General features: G+C 47.9%; 1 protein-coding gene and 1 long non-coding RNA gene across 7 annotated transcripts in view; both read left to right on the forward strand.

Moving 5' to 3' along the window:
* LOC133483103 (uncharacterized) overlaps positions 1-860 on the forward strand; it is a 6,596-nt gene extending 5,736 nt beyond the window's left edge. For both annotated transcript variants that reach the window (XR_009790017.1, XR_009790018.1), the window contains exon 4: positions 192-860. This is a non-coding gene — a long non-coding RNA (uncharacterized LOC133483103). The remainder of the gene's footprint in view (positions 1-191) is intronic.
* A 5,285-nt stretch (positions 861-6,145) lies between these two features.
* The window catches only part of LOC133483530 (plexin-A2-like), a 95,196-nt gene continuing 73,874 nt past the window's right edge, over positions 6,146-27,467 (forward strand). Inside the window, exons 1-3 of one of the 5 annotated variants that reach the window (XM_061784891.1) lie at positions 6,146-6,477; positions 22,079-23,403; positions 26,364-26,546. In XM_061784891.1, the coding sequence (XP_061640875.1) occupies positions 22,183-23,403; positions 26,364-26,546 (1,404 nt within the window). In that variant the 5' untranslated portion in view covers positions 6,146-6,477; positions 22,079-22,182. The remainder of the gene's footprint in view (positions 6,478-22,078; positions 23,404-26,363; positions 26,547-27,467) is intronic. The other 4 variants (XM_061784890.1, XR_009790140.1, XM_061784889.1 and 1 more) reach the window with 4 other exon arrangements.

Consider the following 27,467-nt stretch of genomic DNA (forward strand, 5'->3'; position numbering starts at 1 on the left):
TGATGGCTGTTGTTTTTTTCTTCAAGAGCATTGGCTCACTGGCCACAACATTAGGTACACCTGGCCGAAACCAGATCCAACACAAGAAATGTATTCACAATGACAAAACACATTCAAACCAACAACAAATGCATGCTAGTAGTAGATAGCACACGCACGTATTGAATTTGGACGTTTCGTTCTTGTCCCAGTGAAACCGTTTGGACTTCCCTGCAGTTAAATGATTCCATTGGACGCAAAACCGTGCGGATCAATGGAAACAGCAACTTGCCATGATCCATCCCAGCCGTTTCATCGGGGCACCTCTTGGAAATGAACTCACAAAGACTCCTAATGCCGCCACGCCATGATGCATCATTCGGCGCCATCAACACTCCGACTCGCCTCGTTGGAATCTTAATGCGATTCCCGCCGGTCGAGAGTGACTCGGCGCGCGTTCGGGCCTTCCCGACGGTGACAAGGCAATTTACAGCGAGCCCTCGTGCGGTTAACATCTTTAAGCTGCCAGCTGCCCTCGGTTGAAGTTGCACGCCGTTCCCCCGAAAGTCACATTTCATTGGGCCATTTTTCCTCGAGGCCCGGAAGTGCTTTTTAAAGCATAATGATCACATTTGAAACAGTTCCCAGGTGCCTTCATAACAAGCGCTCGCAACCTATTTGTCATTTTGCTGAAACGGCGGCAGTAATTTCCCCAGGCAGGAGGAAAATACGGACGGCGCGTCAGGTGGATGCGTTCTTATTTCGTTGGTACTCATCAGAACATTTGGAGATTGCTTTGGAAGCTCGCTCGCCCTCGTGATTGCGACGCCGAGTGCAGCTGTCCGTGGTGCTGAATGTGTTTGCTTTTCACGATTGTCTACCGCTGGGATCTCGGAACGAGAAGCACCTGTGATATGGCGGGGCGTGGGGGGGGGGATTACTGCAGACATTATAATATCAGAATTGGGGACTCGAGCCTGAAGTGTCAAAAAGAAAAAAAAAAATCAAAATAAAAAAAGTATTTCAGCTTCCCAAATCCATCTCCAAGACCGACGACGAATGCCGACGCACGCCGCCGTCCGGGACCTCGCTTTCCTTGCTATTTGCGCCGCACGTGAACCTCTCGCGACGCTGGAGCCCTGCCGAGACTTCATCAGCGCCGCGCGAGCCCGCCGCCACGCTCCTCGCGAGCCATCTTCTCAAAGCTAATTTACCACACGCGGTGCTTTGGCGCCTAACTGCAAATGAAAATGAAATATTTGCCAGTTGTGCTTCTCCCTCGCTTCGCTTCTTCTGTCAACGTTCGCTACTTTGCCCCGCACATCGAGAACATGCACACTATACACAGGAAGGCAGTAACTGAGACTTGAACCCAGAACCTCAGAACTGTGAGGCCACACAAGGACCCAATTGCAGCATCCACTGCATTCGTTTGTCAAGCCGGTCTTTTCCTGTTGAATATTCACACATGCATGCACACTTTCCTCCTCTGACAAGAAAATGCCAATTTACAGAAGGCGCACAAAACCGCTTTCATCCAATAAGCCATATGCAAATGAGCGCCGGAAAAGAAGGTCAAACCTATTCACAGCTTCGGTTGTTCAAAAAAAAAAAGGGGTGAGGATGAGCCGTGGCTTGGAGTGCATTCCTACTTGACTAAAGGGGAAATATTACGGTTTTAATTGACGTTCCTTTTCCATACCCTGCAAAAACAGGGTGTATATATATCAAAAATTGGAAACCTCGAAAAAAGAAATGAAATGACGATGATATTACAAGATTTCAAAACAACGATCTGCCAATAAAACAGGAACATTTGACTTGGTGCCTGTAAAACACCCTAACCAAAGACAGCAGTGGTTATCCAGCAAAATGCCAAGTTACCTAGTTAAACTCATTACTTGTGCCTTTTCTACCACGACAGCTACGCCTATGCTACAATTCACAGAACAGCTCAGAGTCGTAATTTCCAAGTGTTCTGTATTTTATGTTATTTAGGCTACTGTAATATGTTAGAATGCAAAGCATTGTGGGTAGGAAGTATCTGCTCGCGTAATGTCAGCCACATGCTGAACAAACGTGTTGACTTTCCCAGAAGTCTCTCAGTTTTGGGGACAATTGAATTGAAATTGAAAGTCAGCTGCGACAGGCTCCAGTTCCGTCCATCGTTGACGCATGTGACGTCACAAAGTACGTATGAGTCCGCGGCGTGCGCTCCGTGCATGGATCTGCTCCACTAATTGACAATTGTAATTCATGACGAAGCGCTGCCTCCACTGGCGAAAACTTTTTCGACGGTCGGGCTTGCCACCGGCCTCGCCGCAACCCCCAAGCTCTGCCCTGGGACTTACGGGAATGAAAGTCTTGCCCAAAACAGGCTGATTTCAGCAAGGCAAAAACAAAAAAGTATCCAAAATACAACGTACATATATGTATTTCTGTCATTCTTCATCCTTGTGGTACGTTGATAGAAGCCTGTTGTAGAACACTAAAAAAAAAAAAGTCTCCTTGGACTGATAGAAATCCAATTGAGGACTCCAGAAGCGGTAAGGTTCAGATGTTAGCGGCAGGGAAAGCACCTCTGCAGGAGTTGTTTCGAGTCTTTTCACAGAACAGCGTGACAGCAACGCACGTGCCGGTGATTGACACATCAATCGTTTAGTATTACAGCCTCCAGTCCAACACTTTCCAATTATCCTTTAAGCACATGCAAGGCGCTTATTTTGAAAATGTTCATGTGGACGACACAAAAGATGCAAGGAACAAGCAAGCGAGGAGCTAATTGTTCCCCCTTTTGATGAGCATCTCATTACAATGTGGCGCAGATGGATGCGAGATGGACAAAGCCAGATGTTTCTAAACCATTGTGCAGACAAAAGGAGGCTTCGGAGGACCCTCTCTGTGGCATTCTTTGTGCGCTTTGGAGTGAAAGGTTTTAATGGCCGACTCCGGTGCAGTTTGCCCGCAGGAAGAGCATCGTCACCATAATGAAGCGGCAAGAACAATAGCGCGGCGCACGCCGAATGACCACGGCGGTTACCTGAGCAACAACGAGACCGACGGTAGCCGCCTGAGTCGCTTCGCGGACCTCGGCTCGTTTCACGTTTGCCCGTGAGGCCGTTGGAAGTGCTTTACACAGCGCATAAAGGAGCGAAGAAACAACGATCGCCTCGCGCTGCTTCGGCATCCGACGTCCCTCGAGAGCCCTTCCATTGGTCATGGAAGAACCTGGGCTTCCGTTTCATGAAGGGTATCAAGGCCAACGCATTTCTCTTCCTCGGTAACGTGCAATAATGTCACAGGCGCTTGACTTTCGACCCAGATGATTTATTATTATTATGTCTGCAGCTCAACATTGGAGCAGTTTTCAGTCAAACACGCCAATGTGAATCGGGGTTGAAACGACTCGTCGACCAGTTGACAAGTCGACTACGCGAGTCCGCGTCGACGTTTCAAGCTTAAAGGTCCCGTATTTTGTCCAGTTAGACCTCCGCAAGAGTGACTCTCCAACGTGGATTTCGTACAAAAGCGTCCATTTCATTCATATGACAAAACACATCATATGAATGTCCAGAAAAGACCCCTCTCACAGCTACTCCTGTTTGACCCAGTTTTGTATCTGCTTTATCCATATTTGGCTACGGTCGCCTCCGTGTCGTCGAAGACCCACTTGTGAGAGCGCACGTGCTCGTGATGTCGATAGCGCCGGGAAGGCGGAGATCTTCGCCGGTGACGTAGATAAACTGGAGAAATTCAGATGAGCTCACTTCGGGAAAAATGTCTGGAGCTCAGGGATGCTTGGACGACTTGAATTCATTTTTCACATGTTTAGAGCCAACGTTACATCCTTTGATTTGCTCAAATATGGCATTTCTTTCCCATTACAGTGAGTCGGTCCTGTCCGTGAGCGAGCGTCAATCGCCAGGTGGGCGGGTGTGAGTCGCCGACTGCAATTTGTTGGCGATTGTTCCATTTTGCTGCCTTGCTCAATGTGTGGCAGGCCCAATTTCACACTGGATGCGGAGGGAGGCACTCCAGAGACCCAACTACATTGAAAAATCCATTTGACACGATATGCCCCACGTACACTACACCCACTGAAACTGGGCCGGTCTGCAAGTCCTGACCACCTGGACACAGGAATCCATAATACGGCGCTTTTGTTCCGCCGTGAGTCACAAACGAGGTTTATGGAACAAAGCTTGACCTTTACTCCATACAACAGGACATCAGCAAAATCGGACATTGTGAAGAACTCGGACTTGACTAACACAGCGCATCTATCGTAACTATAGCGTGACTCGAACGGGAAATCAGTTGATTCGCCACGAGGTGCTAGTTTGCAGTAACGATACGATGAGCCGTTTCCAACACAATTCTCCAATTTAGTTCACGAGTGGCGGCCTTAAATAATGATTCATAAGATTGCACGGCGGCTTAAACTAATTTGCCGACCGCTGTGGCGCATTTAAATCTGACACGCCGTCAGGCAGGCCCGCGCACGCCCCGCCGCCTCGGGCCCGGCGCTGAAGGATGTCGTCGTTATTATTATGATGATTATTATTATTATTGAGCGCGGCTAATAGCAGCGGCGCTCATCCGTCCCGCTTGGCTCACGAGCTCCTCCGTCACGGCCGCTCCAGCTCCCGCACAGACCGAGAGCTAAGTCGCACGGAGGACGTGTTCAATCACGCTTCAGGCCAAGCAGTACGGGTCCGTCCGCATTGGCGCAGAAGACGTATTGTGGAAGATTGGCTCAGGAATTGCTTGCACGCAAATAGTTGGGTCTCCGGAGCGCCTGTCCACCAGACCGCTGACAAACTAAAGAAGCAAGTCAATATTTGGTTTTGCACTTCCCCGCTGTTATGTGACGATCACACATCGAGTACACCTATGGCATGGTCAGCTGGACCGGGTGAAGATCCAGAGCCGCTTTCAAGTGACTACACTGTCCGAAAAGCCACTGTGATAATTCTTGGCCCTTATCGCCCAGAGAAGCTGTTTTCTCCGGGTGTCTTTTAACGACGGCGCTCATGATAGCACCAGTTAAATGCATCTGTAAAACATTGTGTGTGTGCTTTTGACCTTTTCAACATACAGCAGTGACATCATCACGCGACCTCGGGCCAACACGCCGCCATCTGCTCGGCCCGCGGGGAGTCCGTGGGCCGCCCGCAGCCGCCCGTCTGACATCCCCGACTCACGTCAGCGCCGCTAATGAGCGGCCGACAGCTGCCCGATGGACCCCGCGAGTCGCTTTACGTAAAAGTTCCGTCATCCAACAGCCGTCCATCAATTTTCGAGAGCGCCTGTCCTCATGAGGGCGGCGGGGGTGCCGGAGCCTATTCCGACGGACTTTGGGGTGCACGCCCTGCACTGGTCGCCAGGCAATCGCAGGGCACAAATACTGTCAAGAAGCAACGAATCACACTTAACTTGCACACCTATGGGCAATTCAGTGGCTTCAATGAACCTAGCATGCATGTGTTTTGGAATGCAGGCGAACAAGCCTGGTTTTGAACCCAGAACCCAAGAACTGTGAGGCAGACGCACTAGCCACTAATCTAACGCACATCCCATTATTCATTATTAACTATGTGGTTTAAATCATGCATTACCCAACGTATTTCATTCAAGATGATTTTTGCAAGGTACCGTATGCTTAACATTCTGGTCACATCCTGGAGTACGTGACTCTAGGGTGTAGTTACACAATCCGGCCTACAGATGGCAGTGTTTCAAAGCAAGCTCAATTCTGGAGCTGCAGCAACGCTTGGGTGAAAATATTAAATATGAAAACCTTGTGGGAAATATATGGAAAGCGATACAATGCAGCTTAGGTAAAAAACACACACAGAATAGTGGATATATCAAAAATGAGCATGAATATAATCTTTGTTTTGGGATGTATTTTGTGATGCAGATTTTGTATTGGACCACAAACAGGTGTACCTAATGAGGTGTCCAAAAATCACGATCACACGTTTGTGCAATTGCTTCCTGCACATTGATGAAGCGCTCACTGTGCTAAATAAAACCTTGCACCCCCCCCCCCCCCACACACACACGCACGCACACGCACACGCACACGCGTATACAAAAGCTGAACCGTCCGACTATAAAAATGCATTGCGACGCCTTGAAGACCGACCCAGAGGATGACGCCACGGGAGGCGTGCACGCTACGTGAAGCGCACACGAACTGATGCGTGCGTGTGCGCGCGCAGAGAGAGAGAGAGAGAGAGACAGAGAGAGAGAGGGGAGAGTGAGCGAGAGGGATTTAATGTTGGCTACGGGGGAACATGATCAATGCCACAGCAGCTTGGCGGGAGGGTTCACTCGAAGGCAGAGAGGATGCACGCCGCTGCGCGCGCCACTTTGCCGGCCTGCCGCGCGTAAAAGCCACGAAGCGTCTCCACGCGTGCACACGCACGCACGCACGCACGCTGACTTGACCGGAAGTCTCCATACGCGGGTCCCGTCTTCTTTTTTTTTTAGGTGAGTGCTCTCTTTTATAGCAAGGAAAAATATAATAATAATAATAATAATAATAATAATACTACTAATGTAAGTTTTGGTGATGAGATGATGATGGTGATGTTCACCAGCTTGGTTTGGTGCTTCTGGGGGTTCCCCCTCCCCGAAATGTGCATTGATTAAGCAGCACCGCGCACGGGGGAAAGACCCAGACGGGGAGCACTGGGAGCACTGGGAGCACTGGGATGGATATAAATAAGTGCACATGCATGCACACGCACAGTTCAGTAGCTGCCGCGGAGGGTCGACCGGCGCGCATCCGTGTCGTGACCGCGTGTGCATTTAGAAGGGATCGGCAGCGCTTTTCAACTCCTCTGTGTTCCTGCGAGTGCTCTCTCTCCTGGGTCGGCCTTATCTGGACTGGACCGGCCACTTGGAGCCGCTTCTATCCTTCTTCCTCCAGAGGGGCTCGAGCCTCCGCTGGATTTGGAGCCAAGTCGCAGCAGAAGCAGCCGCACTTTTATCAGTCGCCTGCTCATTTGAGAATTCGAACGAGTGGAAATGTGAATGGGATCTGCAGTCGGTTTTGGAATGAGCAGGGCTCTTAAAATGGATTTATGCTGCAGGTCCACGTGCCCAATGAGCATTTCATGCCTACATATCCGCCCAGATTCTATTTCACGTACATTTCAAGTGACACATAATATGGTTGATACATATTTGATTGAAATGTATTTCGTTTTTATCCGCATTTGGGCCCGATTCACATATGAAGATCGCCGCTTCCATCTGCACGCTGCTGTGAATTGTAATTTTGAACTGAATTTTACATCCAAAAAAAACCAAAAACATCACAATTTGAAAAGAATGCGGTTGTAATGTTAACGACATAAAAGTGGTGTTCTTTTTAAACAACAAAAATGTCATAATAAAAAAAACCCGAAGTGATTCAATGAGAAAATTCTGATTTGTTATAAAAAATGAAGTTACACTATGTCATACATTTATGACAAAAAAAGTAACATTTCAAAAAAAAAATTCCCTTTTAAGGAAAAAGTCCATTTGTATTTCTCTCCTCATTTGCGAGAGGTCCGATACCGATCTGTCGATATCTGATTTCACGCGGCTATTTTTCTGTTCACGCTACCATTTCCTGCTTGTGCCACTCGTGAGCGAGCCATCTGAATTTTGTCACTCGGACCACCCCAGAGAGTCAATCCAGTCGCTAGACAGGAATACATGATATCGTTTCCTTTCCCGGATGAATTTAAACGGAAATCACCCATCAGTTTGCAAAGAATGCTTTAATAGCCACGCATATAAATGCACAAGTACATTCAATAAGCACCAAAGCATACACGTTCAAAACGTTTTTCTGTTTTTTTGTCACTCCTTCCCCTATTTTTTGGTCATTCTGAGTGCACTGCCTCCCGGCGAGTGCGGGTTATTTTGTCCTCCTGGCCCTGGAGGTGACGCAAGACGACTCGTGCGGGGGGGGGGGGGGGGGGGGGGGGGGAGTCCTTGAGAACATCTGTCTGTGTCATCCTCGGTGAAGGCGCCATCGCCAATGCCCATTAAGAGAGGCCGAGATACAAAACCAATAGCAAGGTAGCACCAGATTGCACTCTGGTTCAATCAGTGGCAATGATGCAGGAGTCATTCAAATACAAGGTGTGTGTGTGTGTGTGTGGGTGTGGGGGGGGGGTGATATGGGTCAGCGGCACAGGCGAGTGCATGAGTGCATCAGGCGAATTAGTGTATGTAACACAATTACATGGTGTGTGAGTGCACAGCAGCGGTGACTACTACTATAGTCGTACCCGAGACCCCCGCCTGTTATCTTCCCCCCAGAGCATCCACACCTCCCCCAAACTGCGAGCCCGCTGCCCACCGAGAGGCTGATTAAAAAGGACCGTTTGGAGGCTCCAGCCCAGGCAGGAGGAGGAAGCGTGTCGACGTATTAGCGTAACATTCGGCACGCCTGCCTAATTTCATAGCACACAATACACCAGATTGACCTGTTGGCAAAAGTGTGGGAAGGCGAAAAAGAATGTTAGCAGGAGGACATTTTTAACACACGGGATTGTAGCATTCTTCATTGTGGGGCAGGGGGAACGCTTCCATGGTGACTTCAGAAAGGAACAAAAAGAGGGTTACAAAAGCAAGACTTTTTCGGGAGCGACGATTTGTGCGTCCGTGGCCGATTTTGAACATAGCAATTCATTTTGAGCCCACATATGATGCTGCTGTTACTGCTCTTAGAGTATGTGGTGCACTTGTGATGACTAACACGGAACACCAAACGTACTGTAACCGCCGATCCTGATGATTATAGTCCTGTCGTAGTCAGAAAACCGACCTGCGGGAGGCGGCGCGGAGCCACGGGCCGGAAAATACAAAGAAGAAGAAAGAGCAGTGGCTAGGCCAAGGTTTGTTTGCGTAACTATTGAACAGCTTTAATATTTATTTCCGATCGCTCGGCCCAACTGTATTAGTTTCTGTGTATTTGTATTCAATAAAACCCGAGGATGACGTGAGATGACAGGACCGTGCCCTCTATTGCGGCGCAGGACGAACACGCTATCGCGCCGTTTCGTGTCCCAATCACGGAATCCGTGCTTTGGCCGAGCGCGGTGCCGTAAAGCGTTATCACGGATCGCGATTGTAAAGATTGGACCGGTTTAACATCTACAATTGTCGGCCTCGACAGATTTCCGAGCTGACGGGAGGAAAAAAATCAGTCCAGAGACACCCCACACCACAGGATAATCACTCAGGATAATCCGCTATTCGGAAAGTCAGCCTTCCCTGACTTTGATCAGAAGAGAGCAAAAATCCTCAAATTAGGCCCGATTATCAGTATGCGTAAACCCCGCTTGGTGCAGCGCGCCAACTTTGCGCTCTTAATCGCTTTATCGAAAAACAGCAAGCATGTAATAAGCACATTCATAGATGAGCTGCTACGGCTAACACGCTGACTGGCTAACGGTTAGCCAGGTAACAGACAGCGACTAACCTGAGCTAACAACAGCAAGCACAAATGAGACACTCTCATTTGCTGAGTCCCACTCACCAGGCCAAGCCAGGCTACACCTGACACCGATATTGTCGTGGAACGTGCGGATGGCGACCCCTAGTGGACATCAATAATACCTGCACCTCACATGCACATTTCGCTGTTTAATAATGGCCAAATCATTTAAAAAAAAAAATATAAAAATAAAATCTGATTAATCAATGGGATAGTCGTTAGAAAGATCGATTTTAAAAATATTCGAAAGCTGTAGCCCCTAAAATGATGACTGCTCTGAAAGTGTCAATCAAAAAAAAGCATTGTAAAGGCAAAGTGACCGGCGGATGTTGATTTCCAGCCCGGAGGGAGGTGAGCGGAGGAGACAGAACGAGAGGCGTGTGGAAAACGTGCGGCTCACCTGCCAGACGGCCGCTCTGGCGAGACGTCGTCGCCAAACGCACCATCCGGATTGTCGCGTATCGTTCAGACAAACAGCGGCGTAACGTTGTGGCGCAAAACAAGCAACATATGATCATCCCCCCAAAAAATAACCTGGCTAATTGGTTGGGACGGTGGCACGTTGGAAAATTGTTCACGCTCTCCTCGAGTTCATCCCTCGGCGAACGTTTCAACTTCATACGGCGAATAACAGATGCCCGACATTCAAACTCTCGTCTTTAATTAAAAAGTGATGTTTTGGAATATTAAAGGCATGCAAATATTGGTGGTGGGGAATTTGTGAGAGCTTTTCATGCAACTGTATGGAAATTCATTCAAGCGATCTGCCCTTCAGTTGACTCATTTGCATGGACTGACTGACACACAAGCACCATTGCGTGATGACATCATAACAATAACCACCACGCTAAGCCCGTTGTGCACTTCCTGCTCTCCTGCGGCCTGTTGAGACTTGTAATCAGCTGCGGAGCCACTGCGGAGTTCTTACGAGAATTTCGCCAGACGTCCCTTAAAACTGAACGGAACAGGAACGTAATCATCAGCCATGTTGAAATTATGGCAAAACTGGGAAGAATTAAATTCACCTTTTTTTGGTTTGGTTTTTGTTACCACATTTTCACTTGTGGATGCAACACTTCATACACAACACAGTGTGTAAATGGTGAACGCGATGCCATGATGCACTGCGTGAGGCCCACGAGAGAGCAGAAGGAGCTTTTTGTTCGATTCGAAGATTTACAAACTTTCATCTTTCTGAATTCTGAGCGCACAGAGGAAACGTTCAAAAGAGCGCCTTGTCGTTGGCTAAATGAAAGTGACCTTGTGAATGAGTCAAGTTCCCTTCATTTGTCTTCACATGATCTCAATTCGAAGGCATGCTGACATCGGGTCGAAATCTATGAAAGCTGCTTTTCTAGAAAAGGACACAGAAACATCTTTGTCTAGATCACCGTTTAGCTAGGGGGCGCGTCGCTTAGGAGTGCATTGTATTTGGTTGAAATGCATAACAAGTCGATAGTGGATCAATGTGAGCGTAGTCCCCACAAGAACTTGCTCGGGTCACGTGTTGGTATGAAAACAACGGGAAAGTGTGTTCTGCAGAAGTTGGAACGTAACCTAACAATAAGCAGTTTCCCCCCGCCAGCGGCCGATCCGGTCAGGACGTGTGGTCCCACAAGGCCGGAGCACTCGCACCGTGGCGACCGAACCCAGCCGGGATGTATTCGACGGATGCGGAGAGCTCGAAGTCTCACATGTTATCCAGCGGGTCCGGCGAATGTCGCTCATTTCTGACAACCCTCCTTTTCATTGGTTGCCTGGTGGGACATTTCTCAGCACTGCGGAGATTTAGAGAGAGGAGACGCGAGTTCGGGAGTGGAATTAGGGACAATCCGGGTTGGGCCGAGCAGACCGGAGCGACTGTCGGGGGAGATAATCCCAGCTGATGCGTATATTTGCACAGCCTTGGGATGAGTGGCCGCCGCGGTGGCGTTTGCCGTGAGGATTAAATGTTCCAAAACGATTTTGGGAGCGGCAGATGCTTCGTGGGAATGCCAGCGGGAAGCAGGAATTCACCGTCGAAAATAATCGAACTGAATGAATAAGAGGTGGCTTGATAGTCATCAATCTGTGTCATCGGTATCATGATACATTGATGGAAATATATTGCGATACTTTCAGAAACCTCGACAAAGTATCGTGATGCAATCAGTATGGTTAGTACCATTTGTATTGTAGTACTCTCAGTATTGTTGGGAAGTATTGTGATACTATCATTATCCTTGGCAAACTATCGGGCTACTATCAGTATCATTGGCAAAGTACCGATATTTTTTGCGTTGTAATAAATATCGGTGTCGTTGGGAACATATTGCGATACTATCAACCTTTCGCGACGCTTATCCTTATCATTTACTAAGTACTGTGATACTATCCGTGGCAAAATAGTGTCACGATAGGCATCGTTGAAAAAGTATCTGAAGTGTTGTTCGTATCCCGCTACTTTTTCTCTCCGTCCGTCCGTCTGTCTGCAAGTCAGTAAGCGATCGGTCAGCAGAGGAGTTAGCGGCTGTTCCTTTTGCGTTGTAATTTCTTTGATCGCGACGACTCGTGCCGGCCGGCGCCGACCTTGGCATCGTCGGCCCCGCCAAGCCGAGGATGCGCACCGGGGCTTCCTCGGAATAACGCCTTTGATTTTGCTTGCGTGCGGCGATGTCTGGGCATATGCGCGTCTTCACGTCTTCACGGCTTCGCGGGGATGCACGACAGCGCCGAGTTTGATTATTTTTCCTCGCTGCCAAACGTAATGGATTTCCCCCCGGCGGGTCCCAATGATTTATGCATGCGAAGGCGACGCGGCCCAGCGAGCACGTAACCGAATCAGTCTGGGTGGAAATGTATCATTGTTCAACCTGAGAGCAGACTGTCAACTCTGCAAGCAAGCAAGCAAACCAAAAAAAAGGAGAGAATCTCAAAGGCTGAGTAGCAACGGAGCCTCATAAAAATGTCTGTTAGGGAGGAAAAAAACAGTGCTCGTCTTCAGAAAGACGAGCACGTTGCAGTTTGTCCTCGGTTTTCAATGCGGCAGCTTGAATTTGTACGTCAGTCTTGGACTTTGGTTTTGTTGCGTATCAAAAAGTAGTCTGGTCCCAAGTGCTATAGAATTGGTGGTCGCTGGGTCCCGGGTATGACCTGCCTCGCGCTCAAAACGTTACACAGCTGCAACAGGACCCAGCTCACGCGTGACCCTACTGAGGATAAGCGGGATAGAAAATGGATGGATGGAAGAATCTCCAAGGCAGAGCCCGATAAAATGGCACAAAGAACTTCTGCTGTCGTGCTCGTCTTCAGGCATTTCAAACCCTCCTTACGCATCCTCTGCAGCGGCGGCGTCCGCAGATCCCTTTGTGGCGGGTACTACTCGGCTCGCCCCCTTTTCGCTGTCGCTCGTGCACTTAAGAAACGTTCAAGACGAGGCACGCGGGGCGGCCCATGCAGAGGTGCTGCATCACCGCCGCCACAAACGCTCTCCCGCCTCGTCCTTCTCCTTCGCTGAATTATAGAAGAGCCTTGTTGGCTCATCACAGAACTGGAGGTCACTTTGACTTTCCATCCTGTCGCTCATCGCGTATGCAACGTGAGGGGCCTCGGCGGGCGAGAGGAAGCCGCTTGAGGTCACCGTTAACCGGCTAGGACCGACAATGAGATTTATAGACAGAGCCCGGGAAAGAGGGATGGGAGGAGAAGGGCCACGCACGGCTAAATCCGACCGTGGCAGCCGTGCCCTTCGTCTGGCCGCCTTTTCCTAACAGCAATTTCAGATATACAGTCCCGTATCTGCATGTATAATGCATGCGGGCGCAGATAATGGCATGCGATGCCGGGGAGTAGGAGATGCGAGGGGCGGGGGTACCGCCTGTGTTGTGCCGATGTATCGGAATTGTCCCCCCGTGTCACATTTGCCTCGGGCCCCAGCTCCCTTCGAGCGTTCTCCGCTTATTAGGAGCCGAGCGCGTTGCCGTGACATAGTGCCGTTTTACTGCTCCCGCCAGACATCCGCTGCCGCTCTAGCGTTGAGATTAGTAGCGGGGGCCGGTGGGGGAGAGTGCTCACACAGTCTGCGCTGACCAATAAAAAGCCGCCGGTGGGGAACGAAAAAGGCAATCACAGCTTTTATTTGTCAGAGAAGGGGAAAAAGAAAACAAAATCACTGCGGTACATCCAGGCGTGCGAAGCTATAAGCGGATATATGGGCGCTACATCCGATTGCTTTGTTTGCATCACACGTCATTCATCTGTTGCTGATGGGCGTGTGAGGTATGCTGCTGTTTGGATGCAAATGAGGAACACACACACGCATTACATTTCGAAAAGATGAAATGCAAATGTATTGCTCCTCAACTCAAATACAACTGAGACGTACTTAACAAATGTACCGGATTAAAAAAAAGAAGATTTCATAAAGTGATTCTTTTGTTTACCACTAGAGGGAGCCTGTGCGCCACTAGCAGAAGTATGTATGTACCATCGATGACGTCATGACTGTCGTCGTGCGTAATGTCCTTGAACCCCAGTCTACTGCGGAATGATACATTTCTTCAAGAGAGACCACTTCGTAGTCATTGGCACATTCTGGCCACAACTTTTCCCGACAGGCATTTCAAGTTTCCTTCTTCCTGTCCTTCACCACCTTTTGGCTATTTAGAAGTCGCCCTGCTATTGCGTAATCGCGCCAGTGCCTTCAGAGTGAAGATTTCGTTGGAATCCAAAGTTCCGACGAGTTGGCGAAAGGCGTCAACAGCCTTGAACGAACGTATGATATGTTTAACAATGTATTTAAACTGCGATATAACGGAGGCTTACGGTCATTGTTTTTTTTTTTTTTTTTCAAAATTAGTTGCCAGAGAGGTTGGAAAAGTTGCTAAAGCTAGCGACAAATGTGAAGCCGCTACGTAAGCAAAAACGTCCGGTTTGTATCGTCGGCATCAGCGACGCTTACGGGACTGAAGCGGAAGAGCCGCTAGCTACGACTTTCATGTTGCGGGGTTTGCTTGGCTTTCTGCTTGTTGCTCGACAGAATTCTTGGTGCCTGAAAAATATCTGCGTCGACTAGCCATGCCCGCTAGGCCGTTTGATTGACAGGAACAAGAACAAGGCATACAGACAAACTCACACGACAGGAATTAATAAGGATTAAGAGACGCGTCTTTTCACACACTGTTCATTTCACAATTGAATCGCCGCTCTGCATTAAATATAAATATACCACGCCGCCGCTGCCCTCATGCTGATATAATGACAATGAACCGCAGGCCAAATGTCATGAATTTCGTTGTGCTGCAACAGTGCATATATCCTGTGGGGGTGTCTGCAGCGTGAGCGTTCACGCTGCACAAATATGTCCTCTGAGGCTCGCGTGTGCGTGTGTGTCTGCGCGCACTTGTGTGTGGACCGCTCATCACAAAAATGGCGCTTTTCCTCATAAACCCGCCTCTCTCGCTGTGATCCAATATGACGTTCGCTCCAAAAGTCAGCGCTAACATAGACGGCGTTTCCGCGCCCTCATTCTCCCGACGCGGGCCCACGAAGGTTATCAGCCCGTACTCCGCCCGCCTCGCCCACGTTTGACCTACTTCTGTCTCCGCAACATTGTAAACAGATCCACTAATTGCCTTCATTTATTCATTTGGAAGTCAAGTTGTGTTGCGGCTGGCGGCCTCCCAGCTCGCTCATCTGTAACGTGTACAACCGCTACACACACACACACACACACACACACACACCGCCATCACGTGTGGATTTACAGCAAAACCCAGACAGACATATCCCATCAGGCCGTACTGTATGCACACGTGTCGTAAGACCCAAATTTAGGCAACCCCTAAATTTCTACATACTCAGCTTTATTTCACAATTGTAAAAAGTTCCCAGGAGTCTTAATAACAAGTATGGGACATGCTTTTGTCAAAGTAGCCCAAGAATACTTTACACATGGCTTGCTAAAAAGAGCCCTGAAAGCGCCTGCACTGTACCACTTTTCATCCATTAAAAGTAACGATGCTAGACTTAGTCAAATAAATATGAGATGAATATGCGCTTTACTTCCCACAGGCATCGTGTGTCTGGGTTTTTGGGGAAACGATGCATCCGCAGTCATTGTTGGAGATGAGCGGAACGGGCTACGGCCACCCAACGAGCTCGTTTCACCAAATGCCCTGCAGAAGACGCTCGCTTGCCGATTCAGTCCCATCGTTTCGCCAGTGGTGGTCGCGGTAACAAAATCTTGACTTGCCATTGGCTCAGCAGTACATGGGGCGGGGTATGCAATCGCTCACAGAAAATGACTTTTAAGAAACAAAGTACTATCATTTTTTATTCTTGATATTTCGGACCGCTTTTAAACTGTGAAAAATGTGTTTAATATGTCTCATTTGAAACAGACTAAAATGCACCACTACTCTCTAAATTGTGTTCAGAAGATCACAGCGGTCCGACTAATGTCAATGTTCTTCGCCTGCCGGTTAATCAAATCAAATCATGACTTATGAGTCTTTGCCTCGCTCGTGCTCGCCAGGGCAGAGGAGCGAGAAGCGAGAGGATAACTTGGCACACAGCGAGACCTTTCATCGGCGGCCCATCTCGAAAGTTCAAAACAAGCACCGCTGCGAGGGAAAAGTGGCCGTTTTGTGCCCCGCGCGCCTTCTCATCATGTCGTTGTGGTGATTGTCGTCCGCTCACCTTTCCGCCCCCGTGTTCTTGTGTTGTTATTGCTTGGCGCGGCCTCATAAGTTTAGGCCATGTGGAACAGCAGTGGGGAAAAAAAAACAAATGTTATTTTATCACCTCTGACGCATGTGACAATGACTCCCGTTGTTGACTAAGTGCGAGGGCCGAGCTGTAGCTTCTGAACTTTCGCAAAGATAAAACCATGCAATCTGCCCGCTGTGCTCATCATCTCACACTCATTCGTTCCAGTTCAAGTGTTCCTTTAACTTATTTCGAAACTTGTGTGACTGCTAATACCGTAATATGAAAATGTTACATTCACATATGAGTACAGTTAATAAAGGTTCGGAGCCGATTATTATATTTTCATTACAGTTGATGGATTTCTTTTTTATTCGTTGACCTTCTAAAAGTTTTTCCTCTGGGGCTCCCCTGGTGGTGGTGATGTGTAATATACCGGTGAGCAGTAAATAGATCGGGGGGAGAGCTCGTCAGAAGCCAATGCTACATGATAACTACGAACAGAACTCACATATTTTACAACGGCTTTTTAAAGGAACTTGTCTGATCATTTCACCTGCTAGCAGAGACGCTAATGCTAACACAACACGGGAGGTTGTGCCGCGGGAAGTTGTCGAATTTGACTTAACTGTCTGAAAACATATTGCAAATAATGTATCTTTAAATATCTGTCGATGCCAGCAATATATAGTGACAGGCAGCGCAATTAAAATGCAGAATTACGCCGTGCATCCTACGTGTTGCCATTCATACAACAGAAAAATAGCGTTGTGTTCGACGATACAGGCCCAGATTGCACTCAGTCAGTGAAGTTGGGAATACATTGAGAATAAATCAGCATCATTTGAGGACATATAGCTTTTGTGCAATTTTTCTAATGTAAAATATGAGCCTTGGCTCAATAAAGCACTCAAGTCCAGTAAAAGAATGCGCCTCGCATTCGCCCTTATCGAGCCAGTGTAGCGTCACGTCACTTTTAAGCTGTTATTGAATGGTGCCATTACTACCGTACATTATGTCATGTTGCTTTTAATCTTAGCTTTATTTAATAAACATTGTCTAACCATTTTAGTGCATGGGAAAGCTTATATTAGCGCTTGACAAAACTCGTTTACAAAAACGCAAACGCAGGAGATGTCCACAAGTGGATGTCAAGTGTGCTGCAGGGCTCCGGCGATGAATCGAATAACTGGAATCATAAAAAAAAAAAAAAAAAAAAAAAAAAAAGGGTGAAGCATAATCTCGAGGATCATTTTTCCACACAGACTAATGTTACTGCCGTCGCACTCACCGCTTCGCGTAGAAATAAGTTGCCCCGATGGGCGCGAGCCTGGTGCAAAGAGTGTAAAAGACACACTTTCAATCACTTTATTGAACAAACAGTAAGAAAACAAGCACTTAATAATCAGAGTCACAGATACGACGGTAGAACGTGAGGATGACGACCCCAAGTGGACAAAAAAAAAAGACCTGTCATCGGTGGAATACTCCGTTCTAAAAATCTTCGCTGGCTGTAGCCCTGGCCTGCTGTAATTCTTCATCCTTTGTGTCTTTTGAGAGAAGAGCGCATTGATTTCGTTTAAACTGTAAAACAAAATGCAAAAATGTGTCCTGTCTACATCTGTGTGAACTCAATAAAAGCACAAACAGTCATGGCCATCAAAGCTTTTGAGTGAGCTGTCAAAGTGACGCACACGGACCAGCAAACAAGCATCCGCCTCCTTTGAACGTTTCAGTTCATCTCTGATGGCAGATGGGTCAAACTAACGAACCCAAAGGAGCCCTTCTGTTCGAGGAACGATGCCCGACAAGGCGCCGCAGAAGTCACTGTGCTGAAATCCAAACGGACGCATTTGGAGGGGGTCTGCTCGTCCTCCCCTCCCCGCCGTAGGCCTCGACGAAACGCCTTCTCGGGTCAAACGTCTGGAGCGTGTCTGAGTGGCGAGGCGCCGCATTCGAGCGCCTCTGTAATCCAGTGTAAACAGCGAGCGGCATGACTGCGCGCTTCGGACGTGACCGGAGCCGGCTCCGAGGAGGAATGGATGAAAGGACCGCGGCGCCGCTTGCCACCGGCGCTTCCTGTTTTATCCTGTTTTTCTTTTTCCTCTGCTGTTTACGAAATGCTCAGAGGGTTTGAGGCGCAGACGCTCAACACCGAGTTAACCTCTCGTCGTTGCTACAAGTTGTTTAAGGCCACTTCCAAATTGCCTTCATGCACATTTTTATTATTACGCAGTCTGCTTTAGAGTCTCTGGAGCACGGACCTTTTCTTTTTTTTTTCCTTTAAATCAGGTCTGGTTTAACGTCCTGATGAGACGACAAAACTTCACTGTGTGGCATACGAGAGGTCGTCTGCAAAACTCCCTGATCTCAGGAAAACCAAACGCTTATTCAATGACACGTTATAATACTCACTTCATGGAAAGTGTCCTTGAGTGGCCCAGCCACGCTGATAGCCAGCTATTTGCTTACAAGTCAGTGTTTCATAATATGTGAGTCAATAGCCTTTACTCTTCATATAATGCCCAGATGTTTATGCAATTTTACCTTTGGGTACTCGGCTTATCCCGATGAGTATACAAATACTCACACCAGGCATATGCTGTACTATGGCTGTACACCATAGTAAACAAATCTTTTGCCGTCCCAAAACCTTCATTGACTGAACAAATAGCTTTGAAACCTTCTTAACCGTCATACAAGTAAGTCAGCGATGGTGCTGTGGTTCATTTCGCATCGGGTCAATTCTCACTCAATGACGGTGTAAATGTGAGTGGGAATGCTTTTCAGTCTCGAGACATGCGACTGATTGGGGATCAGTTGCCTTTCGCCCCAAATCAGCTGGTGTGTAAAAAGGTGTGTCATAAATTTCAGGACCGGTGCCACGAAAGATCTATTTCAAATTCAAAACAGCATTTTTCCCATCGAAGTCATTTTCATGGCTCCCTCGCGATGTGGTTACAAACACTGCCGTGTCACATGAAAGTCGGATTTCCCTCACTTAAAAAAGCCTTTTTCGTGGTCCTGCACACAAGCGCCTCTCTTAAAAATCACAGTCTGGTGACTTTCCTGGTGGAAGGAGTGTTGCTTTACTAAAGTCACGCCAGCGCTACAAAGACTGGAAAGTCATGCCGGTTAGGCCCCAGGCCATACTAAGGACAAAATGCTAGTGATCCCTTGAGAAAGTGGAAGAAGATTCAAATGAAACTGTGGCAATGTCAACAAAGAGGTTGATGCAGAAGATCATCTGCCCACAGCAGCTTGGATTTGATACTATTGGCGACAAATGGAAAAGTCAAATTATTTTCTTCCTGAATGGTTGTTTGTCCAAGTGAGATTTTTTTTCAAATCGTCATTAAAATGGCATGCTTATTCTTCCAGAGCGAGCAGGGTAATTTTCCACAAAAAGGACACACCGGGCTCGTATGAATGTAACGTATAAAACGGAACTTACAGATAGTCAGCCTTGGGTGGCCAATTACTGGCAGAGTCACTGGCGGCGAGCCTGCCAGAAAAAAACTTTAGAGCGACCGCGGTGCGAGCGTGGCGGCGACAGATGGGCGGGAGGTGCCGTCGTGCTTCTGGAGGGAGTCCAGCCAGCTCAGTGTCAGTCCATCCGCTAAGTTCTTGGCTGGCGCTCAACTCGGCGGGACGTCCCGTTCGACGGCCAACTCACCGTGTCGTGACACCCTCCCGTTTTCTTGACATGACTGTCATCATTTAACCTCGACTTAAACCAAGAATTATCAATAGGAAAATGCAAATGCAGCAGGGGAAGAGATGGAAGAATGCGCCGCTCTTTAGCAGGCTCGGTGTTATTGTTTTGTAGCTCATCGCAGAAACCCGACTCGCTTTCGAGTTGCTGGGAGTCAAATCACTTTGTGTTCCTTCTACCTGTGAAAAAATTCCTGCGAGTGCTCAGTACTCCCTCAGTGCGCTAACGGGAGAACGCCTTTCGCTACCATGGCGACTACCACAAACGATAGAGGAACACGTGTATAGACAGATAATATAACAATACTCACGGGTATATTTTCTTTGCTCTCTGGCAAGAACGGCTGTGGCTTACTGAAGAGTGAGAGTCTCCATGGACAAGCATTCTTATGTCTGTATGACACTGCCCCCAGGTGGCCGAGCCACAAACACCAGAAGGAGCAGCACAATGTCCATTGAATTCAAGTAAAACGTGGCAAGAACTCTTTCATTCTTTACATTCTGTTGAATTATGTCATTACTGTACGTTTATAACACAATATTCTAGAGTGCTATTTTTTAAAAATTAAAAACAAACAAAAAACATGTTTTTTTTTTTGGGAAGCTGGAACAGATAAATGCCATTTCCATTCATTTCAATGGGGAAAGACGATTTGAGAGACAAGCCTTCGTGCTGTTTTGAATTACGAGCACGGTCACAGAACGAACCGAACTCATATCTCAAAGCACAATTCTATCTATTGTATTTTTTTTTGCAGCACCTGATCACCAAGCTGCCAAATGACGTTTGTGAATTAGCGCAGCATAGCCGTCCGTGCACGCGGCGCACGGAACAATCAAAGTATCTATCAATTTACGATGCGGCCGACACATCGCCGAACACAAATGCGCACAGCGCAATCACCGCGCCAACAACTTCACGGGGAAAAAAAGTACGTGGCGGTTATCAGAAGCTTCCGACGATAACGCCGCTAGCTCATGCTAATCTGTGCTTCCAACACAGCAGCTCTGCTTAGCTTTTGGCTTTAAAATGGAAGTGCTTCTGTGTGGTCTGCCTGTTGCTTGAAAGTGGGTGATTTGCTATTTCAGTCCAAATTGGAGCCAATAACCTGATGGTTTTTTCCAATGATATTTGATCCAAGATGCTGGAGGTGTTGGCAGAAAAACAGTTTATTTGGGTCAGCAAAACCACAACTTTCCACCAATGTTTTTCAGCAGTGGCTTGGCGAGGATGACACAAAAAATGGGGGTCTCCACCTTTAGGAGCCCGCTGATTCATGATGACACCCCGACAGATTTAGGGTGACGGCACGTTTCCCAATTGATGGTCCGTCCTCCCGGGCAGCCGCTTTTATCACCTCCCTTTAATAGACTTTGATGTGGCAGCTGTGAATGCAAAGTCACTTTATCCGCAATGCCCCTCTGCGCCGTCACTCCACATTCATCTTTGTTTGGATGTGAAAACCTGCTAGAAAGCAAATGAATTCATTTCGCAGCAGAGACAGCCAGGCACAAGTACGCTTCATGATAAGAAAATGGGAGCACATGACTGCCACATGTCCGACTCATCCAGCCTTTGAGGGGCATTGTTTGCCGCCCCCCCCCCCCCTCGGAGAGATCTACATAAAATATGCTAATGAAATTAAAAAGGGAAGCGCTAGGGTTGATGCCGCCTGGCTGGGAATCGCTAATGACTCCCTGCCATCCCTGGAAAGAGGCTGATTAATTTGGGGAATGTCGGCTGCAGTGGAGAGTGATTAATTCCTCCAGGAATCGGCCATTTAAGTGAACATGACAGGGTGGCGGGCAAAGGAGAGGCAGCCCCAAACACGGACACATGATGAATGCATTTGCCTCGCTTTAATAAGCGACCAGAAGAGTCGGCAGGCGCCGCTACATTGTGTGACCGCCTTGTTGGAGTAAGGGGCAGGAGTTAGTTCTCCTGAAAGGGGTGACACATTTAATAAGCTCCCCAAGTTGACGGTGGGGAGAACATGAAACCCTCTCTTGTAAATACGATGAGACACTTAGAACAAATGATTGCTTGTTTCTTTGATGCATCATGAGTCTGACGAAGCGCAAGCAGATGGGAAAACAAGCAGAAGTGCTGATGATAACCTAAGTGCGCTTGAAACGAGGTGGGACTTTTAAGCAGTCGATAAAAGAAACGTCTCGCCTCTTCTCTTTCAGAGGAATGTGAAGTTTCCTGGAGAAGGACGACGAGTTCTCCGGCTTTCACCTCGCTGACGCACAGTCCCCGGAGGTTCGTCGGCGCGCCGTCTTTGTCGGAGGGGATGGGAACGCGCTTACATAAAAGATGGACTTATTACCGCGTCGCTGAAGTTCACGGCCCTCAAAAGGTCATGTCACGGTCCGTGGCCCTCGGGCTGCTGACGCTCATCCTCGTGAGTCAAAAGACAGCTGCAGGACAGACTGTGAACGTCTTCCGGTCAGAGCGAGAGTGGTCGCTGAACCACCTCGCCGTGCATCAGTCCACGGGGGCCCTCTACATCGGCGCCGTCAACCGGATTTACAAGCTGTCGGCCAACCTCACGCTCCTGGTGTCCCACGCCACAGGGCCCGAGTATGACAACAAAGCGTGCTACCCTCCTCTGATCGTGCAGCCCTGCTCGGAGCCCCTCGCCTCCATCGACAACGTCAACAAGCTGCTGCTCATCGACTACTCCCACAACCGCCTCCTGGCATGCGGCAGCCTCTACCAGGGTGTCTGCAAGCTCATGAGACTGGATGACCTGTTCATCCTCGGGGAGCCCACTCATAAGAAAGAACACTACCTGTCCAGTGACACGCAGACCGGGACCATGTACGGGGTGGTGGTGCCCTCGCTGGCTCAGGATGCCACGCTGTACATTGGCACCGCAGTTGGAGGGAAGCAGGACTACTTCCCGACTATCTCCAGCCGCAAGCTGCCTCGCGACCCAGAATCCTCCGCCATGCTCGACTACGAGCTTCACACTGACTTTGTCTCGTCGCTCATCAAAATCCCCTCGGACACCCTGGCTCTTGTCCCGCATTTTGACATCTACTACATCTACGGCTTCGATAGCGGTCATTTTGTCTACTTCATGACCGTCCAGCCGGAGACGCCGGAGAACGGGATGCCGTCCGGGGGCTCCCCTGGCGACCTGTTCTACACCTCCCGCATCATCCGCCTCTGCAAAGGCGACAAGAAGTTCCACTCCTACGTGTCGCTTCCTGTGGGCTGCGTCCACCGGGGCGAGGAATACCGTCTGTTGCAGGCAGCCTACCTGTCCAAGGCCGGCACGGTCTTGGCCAAGACGCTTAACATTGGCGCCCAGGATGACGTGCTCTTTGCCGTGTTCTCCAAGGGCCAGAAGCAGTATCACGACCCGTCCGATCACTCCGCACTTTGCGTTTTCACCATCCAGGACATCAACACGCGCATCAAGGAGAGGCTGCAGTCTTGTTACCAGGGCGAGGGACACCTGGAGCTGCACTGGCTGCTGGGAAAGGATGTGCAGTGCACCAAGGCGGTAGGTGGACTGATCCGATCACCGTCTATATTTACATACAGTGAGTGAACCCCTCGTTTATCGCGGGTGATAAGTTCCTGAACCACGCGCAAAAGGGGGAAATCAGCGATACAGAGAGCTCACATGAAACACTCGAGTTAATGAATTTCCCCCCCAGCTCTAGACCCTAACCCATCCCACACCACAGGTTAATTACTGAAGATAATCTTTTCGAGACATCCAAAGATCTGGTGATGCGAAGGGAGGAATTGAGATCAAATTGTGTCCTCCTCTTTAGTGGTTTAGATACTCCCAATATCACACAAGTGGTAATCCATAGAAGACTTTAAACCAACATGGCGGTGAGCAGCACAGACGCAAATGTACACTTTGATGAACCACAATTGCAATACAAGCAGAGTCTGATTTTGGAATCCCTTGAGAGCAGGGGGCTTGGAGGAGATTCAGCCCATGGAGCTAATCACACTTGGCAAGAAGCTTTGATTTCATTCGGGGGGTTTGGCCACCGACGCCCACCTTCCTCTAATCCCCTTCCACTCCCCTCGCGTCCCTGTCAGCGCCGCTCAAACCCTCTCGAGGATTCTCCTTCATCTTGAGAAAAAAGTGCCTTTCTCGCACATGTCCGTGACTCCGCCTTCGTAAAAGCCACAATTATGCATAATCAGGCTTTCACGGGAACGGGCTGAAAGCAATGATGAAAACAATCATATCCATTACTGTGCCGCTTCCCAGTGTGCACTTTGATTCCACTACGCTATCAAGTAAATAGGATGTTATTCAAATCAAAGCAGCTGAAGCGAGCTGTAAATACATAATAGTGCCATAATTAATCTTGCTGTGCCGTTAACCTTAGGGACTAAATCCAACACAATGGCTCGGTCCTGATAACTTATCATTACATCACACGCTTCTCAGTAAAAGAGCTACAATCAAGTCGAATTGCATGCTTTGTTAGAGGTTTTGTCTTTTTTTTTTTTTTTATTAAGAGTTTGTAAAAGCAATGATTCTTTATTCAGTTTTCAAGAAAGGAGGAAAGCTAATTACAAAGACAAATATGGTCTGCAGACTGCATGCTTTTGAGCGACTGAGGCGGTTGGAAGCCTTCTGATAAAATCTTAATCTGGCATGACAGAAGATAAAATGCTAACACAAGTCATGCAACTTTGATGTTACTTTAGTACGTCAGCATGCCAATATTTGCGGATTACAGCTCAGCCTGATGGGAACGTTCCATTGAGAAGTGTTATAAAAAGAAAACAACCAAAAACTTGTTTGCTTTGTGCTGCGAGCTAGGATTAAGAGTTACGAGTAAGCTTCAATTACGCCGTCGCTCGGGTGAAGTAATACAAATAATAATAATGGAGTAAGGTACTATAATGCCCTGGTATATGGGCAAGGAGAGCCAAAGTCGCAGATGCACTTTCAGCTATTTAGTGAATGGGACAAACAGTCCAAATTAGAACACTCTCAAGGAGCTGCTGTAGGCCACAACTCACGCCCAGACGCTCACACTGAACTCCAGTTCCTGACGTCCACGACTAGGTCACACCCCTTAAATGCACACATCCAACACATACATTTTGACATATAATGACCAAAAAAAAAAAAAAAAAAAGCCAAAGCAGAATAATGTCATCGGACATATAGGAAATGGATCAATCGTCAGAGATCGACATTTTTAAAAGTAGAAGAGGATTCAATATGTTAGTTGTTGATTGACAATGTCAACTTTCGAGTGAACTACATGTTCCCCCCGCTATATTGCGGCCTTTTAAGCGGTCTTTTATGTCCTCCCTCCTTATATCACGGTTCTCTTTTTGCGATCTTACTGTATGGCAGATTTTGAAACAGTACATATCGAACTTTGTATCTAACATTCAACCCCTTTATTAAAACAAAGGTTAACAAAATCAACACACAACGAGCACATTGCACACTAGATGCAGTGCTCAACAGACTTGCTAACGGTTAGCCACTTAACAACCCGCTGCTATCCTGAGCCAACAACAGCCAAATCTACACTCTCATTCACTGCCTCCTACGTCACTGAACACGCCACAGGTCACAGGTCACAGGTCACAGGTCCCAGGCCTTTTAATGCCACACACATACAAAGGAACAGATATAACAGTGTAGAACGAGTCACTGACTATTCTTCTTCGTTTGTGTGGACTGTTTTATACTGCCTCCCGGTGGCCAAGGCGAGCGTACCTGAAGGAGCAGCACAATGAATTGGACTTCAGCATTAAATCAACTCTTTAATTCTTTACAATCTGTTTCATCAAGTTATTACTCTATTTTTTTGTATACAGAACAATGTTATAAAGTGATATCTTTGCTCATTAAAAAACAAAAATTGGACCGCATTAATGGCATTTCCATTCATTTCAGTGTGGAAAGGTGACTTGAGATACGAAATCTCAAAGCACCACTGTAATTGTACATAAGACAATAACAGGAGGCAGTGAGATCAAATTAGGAAATCAAGCCAGCACCTACTTTGCTTTGCACGCGGCGCTCTGTGATGCTTTCTCAAGCATCAAGACATCTCTGGCCCTGCTTATTTGTGTGATGTGGCATCAAGTGATCAACAACCACAGGGAACAGGTGCAAAACGTGCGCCGCCTCACCCGCTTTTCCATCATGGCGAATTTGCCTCCGCTCACAGTCGATCAGAAAGCTTTTGAAGTTCCTGTTTTTAAACCCACAGAAAACCCCCCACCCCAAAAAATGTCGCACTTAACACGGAGGACCTCGTTCTTTATTCACACGCGTCACCGCTGATTTGTCTTCCCTTTTCCCCGTTCACAATTACGCTCTTCTTCCTCGCACACATCTGTCATCCCCAATCCGCGATTCTTTCACTCTCCCGCCGTCTTCTTTTATCTTCCATCGCACACACAAAAAAGAGTGGCCGTTTGAATGATTGTACAGCCGTTCTTTTCTTCCTCTGCTCACAGCCCGTCCCCATCGACGACCACTTCTGCGGCCTGGACATAAATCAGCCTCTGGGGGGCTCCCAGCTCGTGGCGGGCCGCACGGTTTACATGGAGAGCCGCGAGAGGCTGACCTCGGTCATCGCCTACAGCTACAATGGACACAGCGTGGTCTTCCTGGGAACCAGAAATGGGCGGCTTAAGAAGGTGAGGATAACGCTGTGTGACTCAAAGACTCTTGGCAAGTCAATTCTTTTCGAAATACATTCTACTTTTTGGACCGTAACTGCTGGAAACGTACAAAGACTAAGAACTACGGTGTATTGAATTGTGGCGATATGGCGTTAAAATGTTTTTCACCATTTCAATCTTCCTGATTTTCTTTTTTTTTTTTTTAATGGCCGTGGCTAAAACGGCGCCCAGTGATGCACTTGGGCATCCGGCATGACTGGTGCCTCCCCAAATATATCGCAATTGAATTCTTTCATGCCTTCATTCATTCATTTATCTGGCACACTTTGGAGTTACGTAGTTCTTATTACTTGGCTGACTTCTACCACGACAGTATAACTAACGTTAGCTAGCTACGCCTACACCCCGAAAATGCATCTTCCTGTACTATAAAAAAAAAAAAAGAAAAAAGGAGAAGACCATGAAAAAAAATCCCGGGGACAGCGTGAAGCAAACTTTATAGTTTACTGAGCGAGCACGCAAATGAGGGTTTGAGTTTTCAAATTCAGCTAATGGCCACAATTCACGGAGTCGTGATTCGGGAGGAGGCAGTTTCCCCAAAAAACGAAAAGTTTTCGTCATTAATATTGAACACATTTAATATGAAAGGTCGTCGGCCCAGACCCGTTCCTGAAACTATGATTGCGACAAATTCACGCTTAACACACCTTAGACCAGCGGTCCCCAACCCCCGGTCCGCGGACCATTATCGGTCCGTGAGGCATTTGTTACCGAGCCAGATAGCAGGAAGGACCAATTTATATGAATAAGTCCGCAAACTAACAAAAAATGTGTCAAAAAACAAACGTCTTCGGAGAGCTTCTTTTCAAAAGGAAAAAGGCAGAAGAAGAGCCTACGAAGCTACGAAGCTACGAAAGCTTCTTTAATCCATTATGA

The sequence above is a fragment of the Phyllopteryx taeniolatus genome, chromosome 9 (genome assembly GCF_024500385.1).
Source record: "Phyllopteryx taeniolatus isolate TA_2022b chromosome 9, UOR_Ptae_1.2, whole genome shotgun sequence".
In the NCBI taxonomy this organism is placed as follows: domain Eukaryota; kingdom Metazoa; phylum Chordata; class Actinopteri; order Syngnathiformes; family Syngnathidae; genus Phyllopteryx; species Phyllopteryx taeniolatus.